Genomic DNA, 25,039 nt, shown 5'->3' with positions numbered 1-25,039 from the left:
CGCCCATAAACCTCATTGACCCACGCCCACACCAATTCGCTGGCCCTATCCACAACCGCAGCGATACGACTTAAACCCCGCCCACACCCCTCGTTTAAGCCCCGCCCACGCACCTCCGCGGTATATAAACAAAAAAACCTCGCCCCTCCCCCCTACCAACCACTCCTCCTCTGTCTCTCTTTCCCTCTCCCTCCGCGGTATCGCCCGCCTCCTCCAGCCCGGGCGTTGGGTTGGCCTGCTTGCTGGCTACCCCGCCCATAAACTTCATTGACCACGCCCACAACCGACCCGCTCCGCCCTATCACAGCCGCTCGACGCGACTAAACCCCGCCCACAAACCCCCCCCCCCCCCTCTGCTTAGAGCCCCGCCCTACGTGTTACCTCCGCGGTATATAAACAAAAAAAAAACCTCGCCCCCACCAACTTCCCTCTCTGTCTCTTTCCCTCTCCCTCCGCGGTATAGCCGGTGGCTGCTGCTGCTGCTACCACCACCACACCGCCCCTGCCTATTGTGCGGGGGGGGGTTAAAGCAAGAAGAGCATTGGGTGTGTGGGTGGTGGTGGTGGTGGGTTGGTGGTGGTGGTGGGGTTGTTGCTGCTGCTGCTGCTGCCACCGCCCGCGTTCGGTCGTGCAATGGCCGTGAAGGAACGAGAGGAGAAGGAGGTGGCCTGAAACGTCGACGAGGAGAAGAAGGAGGAGAAGGAGGAACGACAGCGGCAGCGGCGGCGGCGGCTGCTGTTAACGACCGCGCCCCGCCAGCAGGCACAGACAACCTCGACCAACAACAACAATCAACAACAAACCAACCCAACCAACCAAAAACGGGCCAACAACGCGCGTTCATTCATTCCCAGAGTGTCCGCTTTAGCCCGAAACTGTTAACCGTCGATATCTCAATCCCGATCAACAACAACAGCAGCAGCAGCAGGCATCAGCAACAACAACAACAATAAGCGGCGGCGGGTAAATCCAAACCACTTATTAATTTCGCGCGTGCATCCCAATTAATGTTAATGGACCAATTAACTTGGTGGTGATTGACGCTGCGAGATCGTGACACTGCGCTTGGTGGTGGTGGTGGGATATTCATTCGTCCGCTGCTGCTGTTGTTGACCGTGGTTGCTGTTCTAAACAGAGCAGTTTGGTAACAATCCACACAGAGCCTCACGTTAACGCGCAAAAATTTGTAAAAAAAAATTCTACGGAATCCTTTACGTAGATTTTTGAAACCCCTTTGAATTTTTTTTGTTCAATTTTTTTTTTGTAACCGTAAACCCCAGATTTGTCGTTCTGTAATTTTTTTTTTTTCAAATTCTTCTTCCCCATCAGCATCATCATCATCGTTGTTGTTGCAGCGACTCTGAATAGCTAGCTTTAGACGCGTGGTGTTTAAAACGTTAGTGGCCCCGGGCATCTGGAACGCGACACAATAAACGTGTTCGCTTCGACATTCATTCAGCCAGTCGTTCAAAGGCGCAGTTTAAAACGAGGGCTTGCTATTCTTTGTTTAGACAAAGCAAGCGATTTAATCGGCGGCTTATGCGAATTGGCAAGTCGGGCAAAAAAAAAGATTAATTCATCGTTTTAGTTGTTTCATTGATACCGGAGAAGAAGAAGAGAGAGAGAAATACAGCGAAGACGGAGAGATTTCTTCATATTCTACCGGAGAACCGGATTGGAAAATGATGGCTAACGACTCTCCAGCTCGAAGCTTGGACGAGATTGACCTCTCTGCCCTCAAGGTGAGACGTTTAAGGTTGCAGTTCGTGGTCATTGTTGTGGTGGTGGTTGTTGTTGTGGTTGTGGTGTCGGATTTGTGAGGTGGGGAGGGAGGGTGTGAAGGGTTCCGGTCCCTGCCGGCGAGGTGCGACCCCGGTCGGTACGAGTGGTCAGGCAAGAGTGGGGGCTTTGCGAGGGATGCCGAGGAAGGGGTAGGCCTGACTCTGGGGTGTGTGTTGTGTGGGGGGAGCGGTGGTGCAGTGGTTAGGAGGGGAGGTGTGAAGGGTTCCGGTCCCTGCCGGCGAGGTGCTTACCCGGTCGGTACGAGAGGTCAGGCAAGAGTGGGGGGTTTGAGGGGGATTCCGAGGAAGGGGTAGGCCTGACTCTGGGGTGTGTGTTGTGTGGGGGGAGCGGTGGTGCAGTGGTTAGGATGGGAGGTGTGAAGGGTTCCGGTCCCTGCTGGCGAGGTGCTTACCCGGTCGGTACGAGAGGTCAGGCAAGAGTGGGGGCTTTGCGAGGGATGCCGAGGAAGGGGTAGGCCTGACTCTGGGGTGTGTGTTGTGTGAGGGAGCGGTGGTGCAGTGGTTAGGAGGGGAGGTGTGAAGGGTTCCGGTCCCTGCCGGCGAGGTGCTTACCCGGTCGGTACGAGAGGTCAGGCAAGAGTGGGGGCTTTGCGAGGGATGCCGAGGAAGGGGTAGGCCTGACTGGGGTGTGTGTTGTGTGAGGGAGCGGTGGTGCAGTGGTTAGGGGGGAGGTGTGAAGGGTTCCGGTCCCTGCCGGCGAGGTGCTTACCCGGTCGGTACGAGAGGTCAGGCAAGAGTGGGGGGTTTGAGGGGGATGCCGAGGAAGGGGTAGGCCTGACTCTGGGGTGTGTGTTGTGTGGGGGGAGCGGTGGTGCAGTGGTTAGGGGGGAGGTGTGAAGGGTTCCGGTCCCTGCCGGCGAGGTGCGACCCCGGTCGGTACGAGGGGTCAGGCAAGAATGGGGGCTTTGCGAGGGATGCCGAGGAAGGGGTAGGCCTGACTCTGGGGTGTGTTGTGTGGGGGGAGCGGTGGTGCAGTGGTTAGCGCTGCACCGCTGCGCTACGAACCCGGCGACCCGAGTTCGATTCCCGCTCACGGCCAACGTCGGTGACGATTATCTGAACCTGGGTCCTCCCCTAGGTCGGCTCGGCCTCAAATGAGTACCTGGTAATATGGTGTAAAACGTCGCCAATGGGGGAGACAAAGGCGGCCGGGCGTGGTGCTGGCCACCCACCACCTCGTGTGCCACAGTGCCGGTAGCCCTCATAGGTGCTGCTGCTACTCGCTACTAACAGCACTTGCCCCAGCAGTCTGTAGAGGCTACACGGGGGATCTTTGTCTGTGTCTACCTTCATAGGTGCTGCTGCTACTCGCTACTAACAGCACTTGCCCCAGCAGTCTGTAGAGGCTACACGGGGGATCTTTGTCTGTGTCTACCTTCATAGGTGCTGCTACTCGCTACTAACAGCACTTGCCCCTACAGCCTGTAGAGGCTATACGGGGGACCTTTGTCTGTATCTACCTTCATAGGCGCTGCTGCTACTCGCTACTCACAGCACTTGCCCCTACAGTCTGTTAGAGGCTACACGGGGGACCTTTGTCTGTGTCTACCTTCATAGCTGCTGCTGCTACTCGCTACTAACAGCACTTGCCCCTACAGACTGTTGAGGCTACACGGGGGGGTTCTTTGTCTGAGGATGTGTGTGTTATTGTGTCTGTGTGTGTTATTGTGTCTGTGTGTGTTATTGCGTCTGTGTGTTATTGTGTCTCTGTTATTGTGTGTTATTTTGTCTGTGTCATTGTCTGTGTCATTGTCTGTGTTATTGTCTGTGTTATTGTCTGTGTGTCATTGTGTGTGTGTCATTGTGTCTGTGTGTGTCATTGTGTCTGTGTGTGTCATTGTGTCTGTTAATGTGTCATTGTGTCTGTTAATGTGTGTGTGTTATTGCGTCTGGGTGTTATTGCGTCTGTGGGTGTTATTGCGTCTGTGTGTGTTATTGCGTGTGTTTTATTGTCTGTGTCTTATTGTCTGTGTCATTGTCTGTGTGTGTCATTGTGTGTCATTGTGTGTGTCTGTGTGTCATTGTGTGTGTCTGTGTGTCATTGTGTCTGTGTGTCATTGTCTGTGTCATTGTGTCTGTGTGTGTCTGTGTGTCATTGTGTCTGTGTGTGTCATTGTGTCTGTTGATGTGTGTGTGTCATTGTGTCTGTTGATGTGTGTGTCATTGTGTCTGTTGATGTGTGTGTCATTGTGTCTGTTAATGTGTGTGTGTGTCATTGTGTCTGTTAATGTGTGTGTGTGTCATTGTGTCTGTTAATGTGTGTGTGTCATTGTGTCTGTTAATGTGTGTGTGTCATTGTGTCTGTTAATGTGTTTGTGTCATTGTGTCTGTTAATGTGTGTGTGTCATTGTGTCTGTTAATGTGTGTGTGTGTCATTGTGTCTGTTAATGTGTGTGTGTCATTGTCTGTTAATGTGTGTGTGTCATTGTCTGTTAATGCGTGTGTGTCATTGTGTCTGTTAATGTGTGTGTCATTGTGTCTGTTAATGTGTGTGTCATTGTGTCTGTTAATGTGTGTGTGTCATTGTGTCTGTTAATGTGTGTGTGTGTCATTGTGTCTGTTAATGTGTGTGTGTGTCATTGTGTCTGTTAATGTGTGTGTGTCATTGTGTCTGTTAATGTGTGTGTGTCATTGTGTCTGTTAATGTGTGTGTGTGTCATTGTGTCTGTTAATGTGTGTGTGTCATTGTGTCTGTTAATGTGTGTGTGTGTCATTGTGTCTGTTAATGTGTGTGGTCAATGTGTGTCATGTGTTGGTGTGTGTGTTAATGTGTGTTAATGTGTGTCTGTGTGTCATGTGTCTGTGTGTGTGTCATGTGTCGGTGTGTGTGTTAATGTGTATCATTGTATGTGTGTGGCATTGTGTCTGTTAATGTGTGTGGTCAATGTGTGTCATGTGTTGGTGTGTGTGTTAATGTGTGTCTGTGTGTGTGTCATGTGTCGGTGTGTGTGTTAATGTGTATCATTGTATGTGTGTGGCATTGTGTCTGTTAATGTGTGTGTGTCAATGTGTGTTTGTGTGTGTCAATGTGTCATGTGTCTGTGTGTTAATGTGTGTATTAATGTGTGTCTGTGTGTGTGTCATGTATCGGTGTGTTAATGTGTTAATGTGTGTGGTATTGTGTGTGTCTGTGTTATTGTGTGTGTGGGTGTGAGGTGACTGTTGTGAAATGTGGAACGTGCGTGTCTCTTTGTCTTTTGAGACGTGTGACATGTGTGAATATTTGCCGTGTTGTGTGTGCGCGCGTGTGTGTGTGTCTGTATGTGTGTCTGTGTGGGGGGAGCGGTGGTGCAGCGGTTAGCGCTACGCAGCGCTTACGAACCCGGCGACCCGAGTTCGATTCCCGCTCACGGCCAACACCCATTGACGATTATTTGACCCTTGCCTGGGCCTCCCCTAGGTCGACTCGGCATCAAACGAGTACCTGGTGTGATGTGTAAACATCGCTACTGGGGGGGGGGGGAGAGACAAAGGCGGCCGGGCGTGGTGCTGGTTAGCCACCCAACCCCCACCTCGTGTTGCCACAGAGTGCCGGTAGCCTTAACAGGTGCTGCTCGCTACTAACAGCACTTGCCCCGACAAGCCTTATTAAGAGGCTACACGGGGGACCTTTGTTACCTGTGTGTACTTTCAAATGAGTAGCTCTGGTGTAGCGGTGTGCGGAGTCTGCGGTGGTGTGGAGCCTTGGGAGGAATTGTTTTGCCTTCACGCGGTGTGGAGGGAGGAGAGGTACGGGTTGGGGTAACTTCCTCCTCCACAGGTCACGGTGGCTCGCCAAGAGGGCCCTAGGTCAGGCGGCCCTCGATGGACTGCGCGATTTGAGGAGGTGTGATTTGGTACGAGCGGTGGCAGGGAGATGTTAACTACCTCGCCCGGTTGCGCAGGAGGTGTCGTGGGTTCGATCCCGACCCTGAAGACGCCTGCTGCTGTATATTTGGAGTTTGTGGTGTCTCATCATCATCATCACGGTGGCAAGGAGATGTTAACTACCTCGCCTGGTGCGCAGGAGGTCTTGGGTTCAATCCTGACCCTGGCGATGCCTGCTGCTGTATATTTGGAGTTTGCATTGTCTCACTCTCATCAGCATAATCCTTGCGAGGAGATGTTAACTACCTCGCCCGGTGCACAGAAGGGCATGGGTTCTATCCCAGCCCTGACGATGCCTGCTGCTGTATATTTGAAGTCTGCGTGTCTCTCTCTCTCTCATCATCACGGTGGCTAGGAGATGTTGACTACCTTGCCTGGTATACAGGAGGTCGTGGGTTCGATCCCGACCCCTGACGCCTGCTGCTGTATATTTGGAGTCTGCTTCTCTCTCTCTCATCATCATCATCACTGTGGCTAGGAGATGTTAACTCCCTCGCCAGGTGCGCAGGAGGTCTTGGGTTCGATCCCGACCCTGACGATGCCTGCTGCTGTATATTTGAAGTCTGCGTGTCTCTCTCTCTCATCATCGTTATCACGGTGGCTAGGAGATGTTAACTACCTCACCTGGTATACAGGTGGTCGTGGGTTCGATCCCGACCCTGACGATGCCTACTGCTGTATATTTGAAGTCTGTGTCTCTCTCTCATCATCATCACGGTGGCTAGGAGATGTTGACTACCTCGCCTGGTCTACAGGAGGTCGTGGGTTCGATCCCAACCCTGACGCCTGCTGCTGTATGTTTGGAGTCTGCGTGTCTCTCTCATCATCATCATCACGGTGGCCAGGAGATGTTAACTACCTCGCCCGGTGCGCAGAAGGTCATGGGTTCTATCCCAGCCCTGACGATGCCTGCTGCTGTATATTTCGAGTTTGTAGTGTCTCACTCTCATCATCATAATCCTTGCGAGGAGATGTTAACTACCTCGCCCGGTGTGCAGAAGGTCATGGGTTCTATCCCAGCCCTGACGATGCCTGCTGCTGTATATTTGGAGTTTGTGGTGTCTCTCATCATCATCATCATCACGGTGGCAAGGAGATGTTGACTACCTCGCCCGGTGCACAGAGGGGCATGGGTTCGATCCCGACCCAGACGATGCCTGCTGCTGTATATTTGAAGTCTGCGTGTCTCTCTCTCTCATCGTCACGGTGGCTAGGAGATGTTGACTACCTTGCCTGGCCTACAGGAGGTCGTGGGTTCGATCCCGACGCCTGCTGCTGTATATTTGGAGTCTGCGTCTCTCTCTCTCATCATCATCATCACTGTGGCTAGGAGATGTTGACTACCTCGCTTGGTGCGCAGGAGGTCTTGGGTTCAATCCTGACCCTGGCGATGCCTGCTGCTGCTGTATATTTGGAGTTTGCATTGTCTCTCTCTCATCATCATAATCCTTGCGAGGAGATGTTAACTACCTCGCCCGGTGCGCAGAAGGTCATGGGTTCTATCCCAACCCTGACGATACCTGCTGCTGTATATTTGAAGCCTGCGTCTCTCTCTCTCTCATCATCATCATCATCACGGTGGCTAGGAGATGTTGACTACCTCGCCTGGTCTACAGGAGGTCGTGGGTTCGATCCCGATCCTGACGATGCCTGCTGCTGTATATTTGAAGTGTTCGTGTCTCCTTCCCGTGGTGGTTTGCGTGGATTTTTCTCCGGGTCCTCCGGTTTCTTCCCCCCCTCCCCCCCCCCTCCTCCTCATTTATAATGAACGTCACCACATTCAAGAGAGTGTATTTGGCTACCGCTATAAATTTCCACGCGACGATGGTGGTGATGGTCACATGGGCCACTTCGTTGAGCTACCGGTTTGTGATAGCCCAGGGGTGGTTGCTCGGTGAGGCCTTTTAAAACCGCGTGGCGAAATTCGAAAATGGTTTCGGTTCGGAACTGGGCGAGCGCCTGCGAGCGACCGAAGCGACCGGATTGTATCGGCGATTGCCCGGACCACCCGGCAACCGGAGACCTGACGGCCCAAACGTGGATTTCGGTCGACCGCGTGCGGGCGACGAACGTAGGAACTTGAGGACGCGGGCGGAAAATGTTGAGCGTCCGCCGCCCCCCCCCCCCCAACACACCAACACACCAACACACCAACACATCAACACACCAACACATCAACACACCAACACACCAACACACCAACACATCAACACACCAACACACCAACACACCAACACACCAACACATCAACACACTAACACACTAACACACCAACACACCAACACATCAACACACTAACACACTAACACACTAACACACCAACACACCAACACACCAACACACCAACACACCAACACACCAACACATCAACACACTAACACACTAACACACCAACACACCAACACACCAACACACCAACACACCGAACGCCGCTTACGGGGGGGGGGGGGTCCCCGCCTGCCCGCCGTCCGTGGCGTTTGCCGGATCGGCGATTTTATGCGCGCGGCTGAGATCGGCGTGCCGGGGCGGATTAATGACTCATTTTGAAACCGACGGATTATAACGGTGACAACAACGATAAATAATAATAATAATCATTGTGTTCTAGATTTTTGAAGCTTTCGTGATTGGACAGTCCAGTCCCTTCAACCTGATGAAGGCCACTTGTGCTGTGGCTGTAAACGTCGTGATTTTTTTTTGTTATTTTATTGTTATTTTTACCCTGCGTGACTTTACCGAACAGAACCAAAGAGCTAATCGCCGTGTTCGCTTTGACGGTTCGGAAGCTGGCGGTCACAGGGAGTTTTTTGTTTGGTGTGCTCGTTGACGTTGGGAATCGCTGGTTGCCCGGGTTTTGTCGTTTCGACTCGAACTGGGCCAAGCGTGTGCTCGGTTGTGTCATCGAGCGGCGGGGGTTTTCGTCCCGCCTCAAGTTGGCCTTGAGTTGGCCGAAACGTCGTGATTTTTTTTGTTATTTTATATTATTTTTACCCTGCGTGACTTTACCGAACAGAACCAAAGGGCTATCCGCCGTGTTCGCTTTGACGGTTCGGAAGCTGGCGGTCACGGGGAGTTTTTTGTTTGTTGTGCTCGTTGACGTTGGGGTTTTGTCGTTTCGACTCGAACTGGGCCAAGCGTGTGCTCGGTTGTGTCATCGAGCGGCGGGGGTTTTCGTCCCGCCTCGAGTTGGCCGCGAGTGGCAAATCGAAGGACCTTGTGCGGTTGCAAATGAGCGCGCCGAATGAGCAGGTTGCGGTTGCTTGCCGTCGGCCGGAGGATTGCATCACATTGTTCAACCCGAACCATTATTTTTATTTCCGCGGTGTAGTTGAAGGGCCCAGACGCGGGCTGCTGCCACGTGGCGCTTTTGTTCAGCCCCGACCGGGCCATCGCGGATGATAGCAGCTCGAGCAAAGTGGCAGCGCGGCTCTCCATCATCTTCAACTCTTAAACTTGTGATGCCGATTCTAAACGTGGAGGAGGAAACCTGGAGGAGCCGGAGAGAAAAAAACCACGCGGCATCGTGGAGAGAGGGAGAGAGAGAGAGAGACACGCAGACTCCAAAATATACAGCAGGCGTCAAGGTCCGAGAATCGAACCCACGACCTCCTGTATACCAGGCGAGGTTTTTAACATCTAGCCACCGTAATGATGATGAGAGAGACACGTAGACTCCAAATATACAGCAGCAGGCGTCAGGGTCCAAGGATGGAACCCACGACATCCTGTATACCAGGCGAGGTAGTTAACATCTCCTTGCCACCGTGATGATGATGGTGAGAGAGAGACACGCAGACTCCAAAATATACAGCAGCAGGCGACAGGGTCCAAGGATGGAACCCACGACATCCTGTATACAAGGCGAGGTAGTTAACATCTCCTGGCCACCGTGATGATGATGGTGAGAGAGAGACACGCAGACTCAAAAATATACAGCAGGCGTCAGGGTCCAAGGATGGAACCCACGACATCCTGTATACCAGGCGAGGTAGTTAACATTTCCTGGGCACCGTGATGGTGAGAGAGAGACATGTAGACTCCAAAATATACAGCAGGCGTCAGGGTCCAAGGATGGAACCCACGACCTCCTGTATACCAGGCGAGGTTTTTAACATTTCCTGGGCACCATGATGATGGTGAGAGAGAGAGAGAGACACGCAGACTCCAAAATATACAGCAGGGGTCAGGGTCCAAGGATGGAACCCACGACATCCTGTATACCAGGCGAGGTAGTTAACATCTCCTGGCCACCGTGATGATGATGGTGAGAGAGAGACACGCAGACTCCAAAATATACAGCAGGGGTTAGGGTCCAAGGATGGAACCCACGACATCCTGTATACCAGGCGAGGTAGTTAACATTTCCTGGGCACCGTGATGATGGTGAGAGAGAGAGACACGCAGACTCCAAAATATACAGCAGCAGGCGTCAGGGTCCAAGGATCGAACCCACGACATCCTGTATACCAGGCGAGGTAGTTAACATTTCCTGGGCACCGTGATGATGGTGAGAGAGAGAGATACGCAGACTCCAAATATACAGCAGCAGGCGTCAGGGTCCAAGGATCAAACCCACGACATCCTGTATGCCAGGCGAGGTAGTTAACATCTCCTGGCCACCGTGCCGAATGAACATGGGCGTTGCTTGCTGTCGGCCGAAGGATTGCATCACATTGTTAAACTAAAACCATTATTTTATTTTAGCGGTATAGTAAAGGCCCTAACACGCGGGCTGCTACGTGGCGCTTTTGTTCAGCCCCGACCTGGCCATCGCAAATGATATCAGGCTCGAACAAAGTGACGGCTATCATCATCATCGTGTGGACATTTATAGCAGCAGCAGCAGCAGCCAAAGACTCTTTAAACGCGCGACGTTGATTCTGAATGTGGGGGGGATAAAAATCGGGGGACGCGAAGGGAAATCCGCGCGGCCACGGGGACAGGGAGAGAGACGCAAAAACTCCGAATATCCACGAAGTGTAAATGTCGTGGGTTTAAACTAGTCGGCGAGTTTGCATGTCTTCTTTACGTGTCAAACCTTTACTGATTGGCCGTGGCGGGTTTAACGACACTTGTACATTCACGCGATGTAACCCCCAAAAAAAAGTAAAAAATTTTTTTTTAAACACGCTTTAATGAAATGTACCGTGCGAGCAATGGAAGAACTCCACCATGACTCCAGGAAGTGACCTCGAAACTTGCCACCGACGTAAGGGGGGCCGTGGCCAATCACAGCCAACGTCAGTTGAGCGTGAACAATTAAGAGCCAAAAGCCGAAACGTAAGATATAAAAAATAATGTTTTAAAATGTATGTTTTTATTTTTTATGATAGAATATAGTATTGTCATCAGTATGACATCAGTATACCAAGTTTGTAGTCGATATCACGTTGGGAAGTGGTTTAAAATTGAGTCGCAAGATTTAAGGATACAACAACAGACAGAGTGAGTTAAATGAAAGTGTGTAAAAAGATTGTTTCAAAATATATATTTTTTATGATAGAATATAGTATTGTCATCAGTATGACATAAGCATTCCAAGTTTTCAGTCGATATCACATTGGGAAGTGGGTTACAATTGAGTTACAAGATTTGAGGATACAACAAGAACAACAACAGCAGACAGAGTGAGTTAATAAAAAACGTGTAAGAACCTATTTTATGGATAATATTGGTCGTGAAAGCCTCCTTATTGGGGTGTTAAACTATCGCAGGCATTGTCAGTATCTGACGATCGAAAACACGACTTGCTGTATACCATGCGAGGTAGTTAACATCTCATAGCCACCGTGATGATGGTGAGAGGGAGAGACTCAAACTCCAAATATACAGCAGGCGTCGTCAGGGTCGGGATCGAACCGACGACTTCCTGTATACCAGGCGAGGTAGTTAACATCTCATAGCCACCGTGATGATGGTGAGAGGGAGAGATGCAAACTCCAAATATACAGCAGGCGTCGTCAGGGTCGGGATCGAACCCACGACTTCCTGTATACCAGGCAAGGTAGTTAACATCTCATAGCCACCGTGATGATGGTGAGAGGGAGAGATGCAAACTCCAAATATACAGCAGGCGTCGTCAGGGTTGGGATCGAACCCACGACTTCCTGTATACCAGGCGAGGTAGTTAACATCTGATAGCCACCGTGATGATGGTGAGAGGGAGAGACACTCCAAATATACAGCAGGCGTCATCAGGGTCGGGATCGAACCCACGACTTCCTGTATACCAGGCGAGGTAGTTAACATCTCATAGTCACCGTGATGATGGTGAGAGGGAGAGATGCAAACTCCAAATATACAGCAGACGTCGTCAGGGTCGGGATCGAACCCACGACTTCCTGTATATCAGGCGAGGTAGTTAACATCTCCTAGCCACAGCAGTGCCCATTGTGTGTGCAAGGTGGTAACCCGGTCCTCTATTAGACGGGGAGAAAATAAAAAAGTCGTTTTGTAGGCGAATGTCCAGACTTGAACGGTGCGGAGCCCTCGGACCTGGTTCGGTTTTAACTTTTGGGTCAAACCGTGGCCGCGTGGGACATGAAGAACCAGTGGCATCTACATCTGCAGAACGTGAAGAACCAGTGGCATCTACATCTACAGAACGTGAAGAACCAGTGGCATCTACATCTGCAGAACGTGAAGAACCAGTGGCATCTACATCTGCAGAACGTGAAGAACCAGTGGGATCTACATCGGCAGAACGTGAAGAACGAGTGGCATCTACATCTACAGAACGTGAAGAACCAGTGGCATCTACATCTACAGAACGTGAAGAACCAGTGGCATCTACATCTGCAGAACGTGAAGAACCAGTGACATCTACATCTGTAGAACGTGAAGAACCAGTGGCATCTACATCTGCAGAACGTGAAGAACCAGTGGCATCTACATCTGTAGAACCATGAATAACCAGTGGCATCTACATCTACAGAACGTGAAGAACCAGTGGCATCTACATCTACAGAGCGTGAAGAACCAGTGGCATCTACATCTGCAGAACGTGAAGAACCAGTGGCATCTACATCTGTAGAACCGTGAAGAACCAGTGGCATCTACATCTTCAGAACGTGAAGAACCAGTGGCATCTACATGTGCAGAACGTGAAGAACCAGTGGCATCTACATCTGCAGAACGTGAAGAACCAGTGGCATCTACATCTGCAGAACGTGAAGAACCAGTGGCATCTATATTTGTAGAACCGTGAAGAACCAGTGGCATCTACATCTGCAGAACGTGAAGAACCAGTGGCATCTATATCTGCAGAACGTGAAGAACCAGTGGCATCTACATCTGCAGAACGTGAAGAACCAGTGGCATCTACATCTGCAGAACGGGAACAACCAGTGGCATCTACATCTGCAGAACGTGAAGAACCAGTGGCATCTACATCTGCAGAACGTGAAGAACCAGTGGCATCTACATCTGTAGAACCATGAATAACCAGTGGCATCTACATCTGCAGAACGTGAAGAACCAGTGGCATCTACATCTGCAGAACGTGAAGAACCAGTGGCATCTACATCTACAGAACGTGAAGAACCAGTGGCATCTACATCTGCAGAAGGTGAAGAACCAGTGGTATCTACATCTGCAGAACGTGAAGAACCAGTGGCATCTACTTCTGCAGAACGTGAAGAACCAGTGGCATCTACATCTGTAGAACCATGAATAACCAGTGGCATCTACATCTGCAGAACGTGAAGAACCAGTAGTGTAGTGTGTATAGTAGTGTAGTGTGTACCACACAGATTCTCTCGCACACACTCTCTCTCACACACACACTCGCACACACTCTCTCTCACACACACACTCTCTCCTACACACAAAGACAAAGATCCCCCGTATAGCCTGTGACAGACTGTAGGGGCAAGTGCTGTTAGCGAGCACCTATGAAGGCCGGCACAACACACGAGGGGGTGGGTGGCCAACACTATGCCCGGTCGCCTTTGCCTCCCCAGTGGCGATGTTTACACATCGCACCAGGTACTCATTTGAGGCTGAGTCGACCTAGGGGAGGCCCAGGACCGGTTCAGGCAGGAGGTCACGGGGCAGACCCAGGTGCCAGGGGTCAACTGACTGAGGCGACTGGCTGATGCACCACCTGTGCCCTCTACTGTGCCAACTTGCTGTGCTTTAGCCACCTGGGGCTCCGCTCGTTGTTGTGAGCATCGCTCCTTCGCCCTCCGTTGTTGTTGGAGGGTGACTGCCTCCAACTGCCCAGTAGCGTCCTTAACGAGCCTCCTCCACAGAGGCCGATCTTGACACCGCTGGTACCAGTCATCGGCAAGTCCACTCAGCTCCACGTCCTCCTGTACCACATCACTCCATCTCTTCTCTAGCCCGTGCCACGCCTGTTTAGCCCCCTCTATCCGGCCAAACAAAAGCTGTTTAGGCATGCGGTGACTGGGTATGCGGGCTACATGTCCCAGCCAACGCAGCCTTGCTTGCCGGAGGAGCTCGCCGATGGAATTTTGCCCAGATCTTTCAAAGATTTGTGAGCTCACACAATCCAGCCTAGTTAAACCCAGGATGGATCGTAGGCAGGCCAGCCTAAATGTTTCCAATCGGCAAAGATGCTTCATTAGGGGGGGTCCACATTTCGCAAGCATAGAGAAGGGAGGGGATGACTATGGCCGAAAAGACATGAAGCTTCGTGCGGAGCGACAGACCAGGTAGCTTCCACACAGCGTTACGCAACTGATGAAAAGATAATGCCGCTCGATTGATTCTGAGTGAGACCTCTGCTGTCAAACCGAAGCCGGTCATGAGCACACTGCCCAGGTATGGGAAACTCTCCACTCTCTCCACAACTGCCCCATCACCGATTGGGAGTTGTGGGGGTGGAGTGCCCGATGGTCCAAAATACCCAGGCAGGTGCTTAGTTTTGGTGGGGCTGATGGTAAGGCCCCACCTCTTAGTGGCACGCTCCAGTTTCAGCAGCAGCGCCTCCAACCGATGATCCGGCAATTACCAGATCATCGGTATACATAACGTGGTTGACCAATAGGAAGCCATTCTATCTGTACCAGATGGAAATTCCTCTGGTACAGCCATCAAAGGCTTCATGTAGTAGGTGGTCGAAAAATATGTTAAATAATGTTGAAGCCAGAGGACATCCCTGTCACACCCCAAGTTGAACAGGGAATGGCTCCGACTCCCGGCCACGTAGCTTTACCCCAGCCCGCTCACCATCGTGAAGGTCCTTAATGAGCGTGAGCCGAGGGTCAGGGACTCCGAAAGCACGAAGAACAACCCAGTGCCCAGGCCTACTGATGGTATCATAGGTCTTGACCAGGTCAATAAAGCAGAGATGTAGGTCTTGTTGGAATTCCCTACACCTCTGCTGTAGCAAGCGGACAGAGAATATGGCATCTGTGCAGGACCGCCCTTTTCTGAAACCACATTGGGGCTCCGCAAGCCTCTCCTCAGCGTTCCTGGCAAGGCGATGTTGAATAATCCTTGCCAGGACATTTTCCGGCACGCTGAGGAGTGAGATGCCTCTGTAGTTGTTAGTCTGTGCGGTCCCCCTTCTTAAAGAGGGGGGCCACCAGGGCATCCTTCCAATCTTGCGGAACCCATCCAGTTGTCCAGACTGTTGTTATGATGTCATGTAGGGCAGTCTGCACAAACGCCACCCTCCCTCAGCATTTCACTTGAGTGATCATTTCTGCCCGGTGCCTTTCCTGGTCTCAGACTCTGGATCGCCTTTAGTACTTCCTCAACAGATGGCACCTCAGTCAGCCACTCACAGCCTCAGCAGAGTCATCCCCACTTTGTCCCACGATGTTTAACCTGTCGAGGGATTTCCCCTCCCCCAGGAGCGCACAGAAATGCTCAGCAAATTTGCAAACCTGTTCCTGGGGGTCGGAGATTGGATCACCGTTTTTTCCCCTCATGATGGTAATAGGTGTAGTGCTGCAGGTTACTTTTTTGATGGAGTTAAATAGGGATTTATGATCGTGGGCCATGGAGGCAGACTCCACCTCCTCAGCAACCCGCGACCACCACCCATCCTTGCAGCGCCTCACGGCTCTCCGAACCTCTGAGCCAAGGCTGCAGTAAGCCTCATTCTCTGACGTGGGATACTGTAGACGATTAGAGTGGGCCTGTTGCTTTTTCTCAGCCAGCTTGAACACCTCTATAAGCCAGGGTCTCTGGGGAGGTCTGGACCACGTACCCAAAGCAGCCATTCCAGCTGCCTGAGTCACAGTCCTAAACCTCACCCATTTACCCTCGACATTTGTGGTGGGCGATGCCAACCCCAGCCGCAGGCGATGATGAAATTCTAGCTTGCAACTTTCATCAGCTAGCTGAGACCACCACCGGAGTGGAATAATGGCAGGCGCATCTTACAGATGACTAGTCGATGGTGAGAGGGCAGATCAGCTCCACGGTAGGTCCTGGTGTCAAGGACATGGGCTCGCATCCGCTGGTCCGTCACTATGTAGTCCAGCAGATGTTCTTGCTTGGACCCGGCATGCATCCATGATATTGTGTGGATGCGCCGATGCCGGAACAGCGTGTTGGTAATTACAAGCCCATGGGCTGCACAAAAATCTAGCAGCCTCGTACCGTTGTTATTGAGCTGATCTGGCCCATGCCCTCCAATAACTCCAGACCATGTGCCAGCATCATGACCAACTCGGGCATTGAAGTCACCCAACAAGATGACTCCCACACACACTCTTTTCCACACACACACACACACTCTCTCGCACACACACACACTCTCTCGCACACAACAACAACAACCGCCATTCGCCACTAAGTGGCGGTGACGTCACCACGACGCTTGTGCCAGGCCATGTGCACCTTGAGGCCACGTGAAGTGTCGAACGCCCGCTGGCAGGATGTTACGGGGCAGACTCAGGTGCCACGGGTCGACTGACCGAGATGACAGATGACTGGCTGATGCACCACCTCTCGCACACACACACACACTCGCACACACACACCCTCGCACACACACACCCTCGCACACACACACACTCTGGCACACACACACTCGCGCACACACTCGCGCACACACTCGCGCATACACTCACGCACACTCTCTCACACTCTCTCACACACACACACACTCTCACACACACACACTCTCACACTCGCGCACACACACACACTCTCTCACACACACTCTCTCGCACACACACACACACACACTCTCGCACAAACACGCACACACACTCGCACACACACTCGCACGCACACACACTCGCACACACACACACGCACACTCTCTCACACACACACACTCTCACACACACTCTCACACACACTCGTGCACACACACACTCACACACACTTTATCGCACACACACACTCGCACACACACACACACACTCGCACACTCTCTCACACACACACACTCTCACACACACACACTCTCACACACTCTCTCACACACACTCTCTCGCAAGTGTGGCGACGTATGGTGGTTTGTAGGGCTGAACGATTTGGGGAAAATATCTATTAGCGATTTTTCTGACAGATGTTGCGATTGCGATTTTCTTTGCTATTATAGTTTTAAAAGTCAGTTCAATATTCAGTGTTATAGATTGAAAACACGTGATGGAGCATTACCACGTGATACCATCACAATGTGAACTGCTCTCTATATATTCTAATGCAAGGATGCGAACTCAAGATATATTAATTGCTTCCAACATGCATTTATTAAAATGTTGGAATTGAAATGGAACAAATTTTGATTTAAAGCTTTCGTGACTGCAGGGGATTCATATTCTTGGTTCTTTCGGTAAAGTCACCACCACGTAGAAGGGAAACAATAAAAGAATACACCTGATGATGATTGCTTTTGTTGCAGTCGAAACGTCGTGAGAATTTTATTGTTTTATATTTTTATTATTTTATTTTTTCCCTTCTACGTGGTGACTTTACCGAAAGAAACAGGGATGTGAAATGGAACAATCAAACATAGAACAATTTACATAATGAGACCTCCTTTGCCAGTAGCAAGATATAGTAATAGGTTTTTACCTTGCACCAAAACTGACACCTTTATACAAGGGGAGATCATGTTTGCAATAACCACAGCGCAAGCGGTCAAAATGCAAACAAAAAGAGTCAACTCTGATAATGATATTGGCACTGTGTCTTAGAACCCTTTAGTCTCCACTGGTGTTGGACCAGATGACGCCACAAGGCGTACAAACTCAAAAAACAGCGCACGATCAGAGTATTGAGAGCTCGGGGTGAGCATTTACACTGTGAGACCTCCTTTGTCAGTAGCAAGACATATGAAATGTACAATGTTCACAACTGCGTAGGGTTTTGTGAAATGAAGTCGGTCGTGGGTTAAGTGCCCGTGTTTGATTTGTGTTATAAAATAGAGGAGGGGGGGGGGGTGGGTTTGCGGGGGGGGGGGGGTGTTGGAGCGCGTGGAAATCTAAATGTTGTCTCGTTAAACCTGCCACCACGACCCCAGCCAATTCGTGTAAGGTTTGTGTCACGTAAACAGAACGTCGCCAATTCGTTACTGGTACAGCACTAGTGTAGTGTGTAGTGTATAGTGTAGTGTAGTGTGTAGTGTAGCTGTGTATAGTGTAGTGTATAGTGTAGTATACTAGTACAGCACTTGTGTATAGTGTAGTGTATAGTGTAGTATACTAGTACAGCACTAGTGTATAGTGTAGTATACTAGTACAGCACTAGTGTATAGTGTAGTGTATAGTGTAGTATACTAGTACAGCACTAGTGTATAGTGTAGTGTATAGTACTAGTGTATAGTGTAGTGTATAGTGTAGTATACTAGTACAGCACTAGTGTATAGTGTAGTATACTAGTACAGCACTGGTGTAGTGTAGTGTGTAGTGTATAGTGTAGTGTATAGTGTAGTATACTAGTACAGCACTAGTGTGTAGTGTAGTGTATAGTGTAGTATACTAGTACAGCACTAGTGTATAGTGTAGTGTATAGTGTAGTATACTAGTACAGCACTAGTGTATAGTATAGTGTAGTATACTAGTACAGCACTAGTGTATAGTGTAGTATACTAGTACAGCACTAGTGTATAGTGTAGTGTATAGTGTAGTGTACTAGTACAACACTAGTGTATAGTGTAGTGTATAGTGTAGTATACTAGTACAACACTAGTGTATAGTGTAGTGTATAGTGTAGTGCCGTTAGCGAGCACCATCTGCAAATATGCCCGCCCTCACAGTCGGGCATATTGTTGCGGAATGCACCACGTGGTGGTGCCGTTGACCCTGGCCATTGACCGAGCAACCCGACGTTCCTACCAGCTCCCTCCGCAAGGAGATTGTGATTTATTCTATACCTACGTGACTTGACCGAAAGAACCAGAGACTATTCCGAGTGATGTATAGCGGTGCCCCCCCAATCGCCCGCCAGTGCCTCCTGCCCCAAATACAAAAAAACTAAATCCAAATCTGTTTTCCAAACTTTTAACGCACTTTGGGCATCGTCGCATGCACACGCACACACCCACGCACACACGCACACACACACCCACACGCACACACACACCCACACGCACACACACACCCATACACACACCCATACACACACACGCACACCCATACACACACACCCACCCACACACCCACCCACCCACACACCCACACACACACGCACGCACACACACACGCACACATACACACCCACACACACACACCCACCCACACACCCACACACACGCACACGCACACACACACACGCACACGCACACACACACCCATACACACACACACCCATACACACACACCCACACACACACACACCCACGCACACACCCACACACACACCCATACACACACACACCCACCCACACACACACCCACGCACACACACACACCCACACATACACACACACCCATGCACTCACACACCCACACACCCACGCACACACACCCACACACCCATACACACACCCACGCACACCCACGCACACCCACACACACACACACCCACGCACACCCACACACACCCACGCACACACACACCCACACACACGCACACACACCCACGCACACACACACACCCACACACACACACACCCACACACACACACTCACACACACACCCACACACACACCCACACACACACCCACACACACACCCACCCACACACCCACATACACACACACTCACACATCCACGCACACCCACGCACACCCCCACACACACACCCACACACACACCCACACACACACCCACACACACCCACAACAACAACAACAACCGCCATTCGCCACTAAGTGGTGGTGACGTCACCACGACGCTTGTGCCAGGCTATGTGCACCCTGAGGCCACACCCACACACACACCCACACACACCCACACACACACACCCACCGCGCATGGAATCAATCTGTCTCACACACTCAGGGACTCTTCGTACTGTCGGTCCCTTTCTTATTACATCTTGGTGTAAGGCGTAGACGACTTGCCTGAGAGGGTCGGGCTAGAGAAGAGATGGAGTGACGTGGTACAGGAGGACGTGGAGCTGAGTGAACTTAAATTTCGATTTAAAGCTTTCGTGACTGCAATGATTCATCTTCTTTGGTTCTTTCGGTAAAGTCACGTAGAATGAGAATAAAATAATAAATTGATAAAATAAAATAACACAATAATATTCTCACGACGTTTCGGCCACAACACAAGCGGCCTTCATCAGGTGAAGGGAGCGAGACTGTCTGGTAGGACAGCGGACTTGCCGATGACCGGTACCAGCGGTGTCAAGATCGGCCTCTGTGGAGGAGGAGGCTCGTGAAGGACGCTGCTACTGGGCAGTTGTTGGAGACAGTCGCCCTCCAACAACGGAGGGCGGAGGAGCGACGCTCACAACAACGAGCGGAGCGCCGGGTTGGCTAAAGCACAGCAGGTTGGCACAGTAGGGGGCACAGGTGGTGCATCAGCCAGTCATCTCAGTCAGTCGACCCGTGGCACCTGGGTCTGCCCCCTGACCTCCTGCCAGCGGGCGTTCGACACTTCACGTAGGCTCAACGTGCACCTAGCCTGGCACAAAAGCCGTGGTGACGTCACCGCCACTTAGTGGTGAATGGCGGTTGTTGTGTGTGCGAGTGTGTCTGCGTGTGTGTGTCTGTGCATGAGTGTATGTGTGTGTGAGTGTCTGTCTGTGTGTGAGTGTATGTGTGAGTGTCTGAGTGTGAGTGTGTGAGTGTGTGTGCGTGAGTGTGTGTGTGCGTGAGTGTATGTGTGAGTGTGTGTGAGTGTATGTGTGAGTGTGTTTGTGTGCGTGTTGTCGTCTGCACACGGGGGGGGGGGAGGGGTGCGAGCGGTCACGCGTCGGTTAGCCCTCCCCTAGGTCGACTCGGCCTCAAATGAGTACCTGGTGTAGTGGCGGTGCAGTAAACATCGCCACTGGGGGAGACAAAGGCGGCCAGGCGTGGTGCTGGCGACCCACCCCCTCGTGTGCCACGGTGCCGGTAGCCTTCAAAGGTGCTGCTACTCGCTACTAACAGCACTTGCCCCAGCAGTCTGTAGAGGCTACACGGGGGACCTTTGTCTGTGTCTACCTTCACAGGTGCTGCTGCTACTCGCTACTAACAGCACTTGCCCCAGCAGTCTGTTAAGAGGCTACACTGGGGATCTTTGTCTGTGTCTACCTTCATAGGCGCTGCTGATACTCGCTACTAACAGCACTTGCCCCAGCAGTCTGTAGAGGCTACACGGGGGATATTTGTCTGTGTCTACCTTCATAGGCGCTGCTGCTACCCGCTACTAACAGCACTTGCCCCAGCAGTCTGAGGCTACACGGGGGATCTTTGTGTCTACCTTCATAGGTGCTGCTACTCGCTACTCACAGCACTTGCCCCAGCAGTCTGTTGAGGCTACACGGGGGACCTTTGTCTGTGTCTACCTTCATAGGTGCTGCTACTCGCTACTAACAGCACTTGCCCCGGCAGTCTGTAGAGGCTACACGGGGGATCTTTGTCTGTGTCTACCTTCATAGGTGCTGCTACTCGCTACTAACACCACTTGCCCCAGCAGTCTGTTAAGAGGCTACACGGGATGGGAGGGGTATTTGTAGTGTGGGCAGTAGGTGTGTGCTAGCAAGTATTTATGAGTTGGCAGTATTTGTGCCTTCAGGTACCAAAGTCTGTGGCTTGCCCGTGTGTGTGTGTCACTGCATCTTCATTGTGCGTGTTATGGCATTTGTGACCGTGTGTGGATAATGGGTGGAGGCGTGGCACTGTCCACCACCCCACACCCCTCGTGTGCCACAGCGCTGGACTTCAATAGTTGCTGCTCGCTACTAACAGCACTTGCCCCTACACCGTATTAAGGCTACACGGGGAACCTTTGTCTGTGTCTTCCTTCATAGCTGCTGCTACTCGCTACTAACAGCACTTGCCCCAGCAGCCTGTTGAGGCTTCACGGGGGATCTTTGTCTGTGTCTACCTTCATAGGTGCTGCTACTCGCTACTAACAGCACTTGCCCCTACAGTTTGTTAAGAGGCTACACGGGGGATCTTTGTCTGTGTCTATCTTCATAGCTGCTGCTACTCGCTACTAACAGCACTTGCCCCTACAGTCTGTTAGAGGCTACACGGGGGATCTTTGTCTGTGTCTACCTTCATAGCTGCTGCTGCTACTCGCTACCAACAGCACTTGCCCCAGCAGTCTGTAGAGGCTACACGGGGAATCTTTGTCTGTGTCTACCTTCATAGCTGCTGCTACTCGCTACTAACAGCACTTGCCCCTACAGTCTGTTGAGGCTTCACGGGAGATCTTTGTCTGTGTCTACCTTCATAGCTGCTGCTGCTACTCGCTACGAACAGCACTTGCCCCAGCAGTCTGTAGAGGCTACACGGGGGATCTTTCTCTTTGTAGTAGTGGGGAGCGGCGGTGCAGTGGTTAGCGCTAGGCTGCTCTATGAACCCGGCGACACGGGTTCGATTCCCGCTCACGGCCAACCGGTCCTGGGCCTCCCCTAGGTTGACTCAGCCTCAAATGATTACCTGGTGTAGTAAACATCGCCACTGGGGAGACAAAGGCGGCCGGGCGTGGTTCGTGCCCCACCACCCTGTCATGCGTAGTGCCGTTCTTAATAGTGTTGCTGGTAGTATGTACATGTGTACGTTGAACTTCGTTCACACAATACGTGGCCAACCGTGCTATGGGACTCTGTGTGAGTCTGTGGGTCTCTGTGTGAGTCTGTGGGTCTCTGTGTGAGTCTATGGGTCTCTGTGTGAGTCTACGGGTCTCTGTGTGAGTCTGTGGGTCTCTATATGGGTCTATGCGTCTGTGGGTCTTTGTGTGGGTCTGTGAGTTTGTGGGTCTCTGTGTGAGTCTGTGGGTCAGCGTGTGAGTCTGTGGGTCAGCGTGTGAGTCTGTGTGTCTCTGTGTGAGTCTATGGGTCTCTGTGTGAGTCTATGGGTCTCTGTGTGAGTCTGTGGGTCTCTGTGTGAGTCTATGGGTCTGCGTGTGAGTCTGAGTCTACGTGTGAGTCTGTGGGTCTCTGTGTGAGTCTGTTGATCTCTGTGTCAGTCAGTGGGTCTCTGTGTGAGTCTGTGGGTCTCTGTGTGAGTCTGTGGGTCTCTGTGTGAGTCTGTGGGTCTCTGTGTGAGTCTGTGGGTCTCTGTGTGGTGAGTTTATGGGTCTCTGTGTGGTGAGTCTATGACTATCTGTGTGATGAGTCTGTGGGTCTCTGTGTGAGTCTGTGGGTCTCTGTGTGAGTCTGTGGGTCTCTGTGTGAGTTTGTGGGTCTCTGTGTGAGTCTATGGGTCTCTGCATGAGTCTGTGGGTCTCTGTGTGAGTCTGTGGGTCTCTGTGTGAGTCTATGGGTCTACGTGTGAGTCTGTGGGGTCTCTGTGCGAGTCTGTGTGTGCCTCTGTGAGTCTGTGGGTCTTTATGTGAGTCTATGTTTCTCTGTGTGAGTCTGTGGGTCTCTGTGTGAGTCTGTGGGTCTCTGTGTGAGTCTGTGGGTCTCTGTGGGGTCTCTGTGCGAGTCTGTGTGTGCCTCTGTGAGTCTGTGGGTCTCTATGTGAGTCTGTGGGTCTCTGTGTGAGTCTATGGGTCTGTGTGAGTCTGTGGGTCTCTGTGTGATTCTATGTTTCTCTGTGTGAGTCTGTGGGTCTCTGTGTGAGTCTATGGGTCTCCGTGTGAGTCTGTGGGTCTCTGTGTGAGTCTGTGGGTCTCTGTGTGAGTCTGTGGGTCTCTGTGTGAGTCTGTGGGTCTCTATGTGAGTCTGTGGGTCTCTATGTGAGTCTGTGGGTCTCTGTGTGAGTCTGTGGGTCTCTGTGTGAGTCTATGGGTTTGTGTGAGTCTGTGGGTCTGTGTGAGTCTGTGGGTCTGTGTGAGTCTGTGGGGTCTCTGTGCGAGTCTGTGTGTGCCTCTGTGAGTCTGTGGGTCTTTATGTGAGTCTATGTTTCTCTGTGTGAGTCTGTGGGTCTCTGTGTGAGTCTGTGGGTCTCTGTGTGAGTCTGTGGGTCTCTGTGTGAGTCTGTGGGTCTTTGTCTGAGTCTGTGGGGTCTCTGCGAGTCTGTGTGTGCCTCTGTGAGTCTGTGGGTCTCTATGTGAGTCTATGTTTCTCTGTGTGAGTCTGTGGGTCTCTGTGTGAGTCTGTGGGTCTCTGTGTGAGTCTGTGGGTCTCTGTGTGAGTCTATGGGTCTCTGTGTGAGTCTGTGGGTCTATGTGTGAGTCTGTGGGTCTATGTGTGAGTCTGTGGGTCTCTGTGTGAGTCTGTGGGTCTCTGTGTGAGTCTATGGGTCTCTATGTGAGTCTGTGGGTCTCTGTGTGAGTCTATGGGTCTCTGCGTGAGTCTGTGGGTCTCTGTGTGAGTCTATGGGTCTACGTGTGAGTCTGTGGGGTCTCTGTGCGAGTCTGTGTGTGCCTCTGAGTCTGTGGGTCTCTATGTGAGTCTATGTTTCTCTGTGTGAGTCTGTGGGTCTCTGTGAGTCTATGGGTCTCTGTGTGAGTCTGTGGATCTCTGTGTGAGTCTATGGGTCTTTGTGTGACTCTGTGGGGTCTCTGTGCGAGTCTGTGTGTGCCTCTGTGAGTCTGTGGGTCTCTATGTGAGTCTATGTTTCTCTGTGTGAGTCTGTGGGTCTCTGTGTGAGTCTATGTTTCTCTGTGTGAGTCTGTGGGTCTCTATGTGAGTCTATGTTTCTCTGTGTGAGTCTGTGGGTCTCTGTGTGAGTCTGTGGGTCTCTGTGTGAGTCTATGTTTCTCTGTGTGAGTCTGTGGGTCTCTGTGTGAGTCTGTGGGTCTCTGTGTGAGTCTATGTTTCTCTGTGTGAGTCTGTGGGTCTCTGTGTGAGTCTATGTTTCTCTGTGTGAGTCTGTGGGTCTCTATGTGAGTCTATGTTTCTCTGTGTGAGTCTGTGGGTCTCTGTGTGAGTCTGTGGGTCTCTGTGTGAG

The 25,039-nt window shown here is 51.4% G+C and overlaps 1 protein-coding gene across 5 annotated transcripts in view; it reads left to right on the top strand.

Annotated features, from left to right (window-relative positions):
- The first annotated feature begins 412 nt into the window (after positions 1–412).
- The window catches only part of LOC116956743 (TRAF2 and NCK-interacting protein kinase-like), a 136,075-nt gene continuing 111,448 nt past the window's right edge, over positions 413–25,039 (top strand). For all 5 annotated transcript variants that reach the window (XR_012931430.1, XR_012931429.1, XR_012931431.1 and 2 more), the window contains exon 1: positions 413–1,742. Coding sequence is in view for 2 of the 5 variants with exons in the window: in XM_076057959.1 (XP_075914074.1) it covers positions 1,683–1,742 (60 nt within the window). In the remaining 3 variants the exon portion in view is untranslated. The remainder of the gene's footprint in view (positions 1,743–25,039) is intronic.

The sequence above is a fragment of the Petromyzon marinus genome, assembly GCF_048934315.1.
Source record: "Petromyzon marinus isolate PM22_M1 ecotype Great Lakes invasive population chromosome 67 unlocalized genomic scaffold, UKy_Petmar_22M1.pri1.0 chr67_unloc.1, whole genome shotgun sequence".
Classification (NCBI taxonomy): Eukaryota; Metazoa; Chordata; class Hyperoartia; order Petromyzontiformes; family Petromyzontidae; genus Petromyzon; species Petromyzon marinus.
The sequence above is the reverse complement of the archived record's forward strand: the minus strand, read 5'-3'. Positions and strand labels throughout refer to the sequence as shown.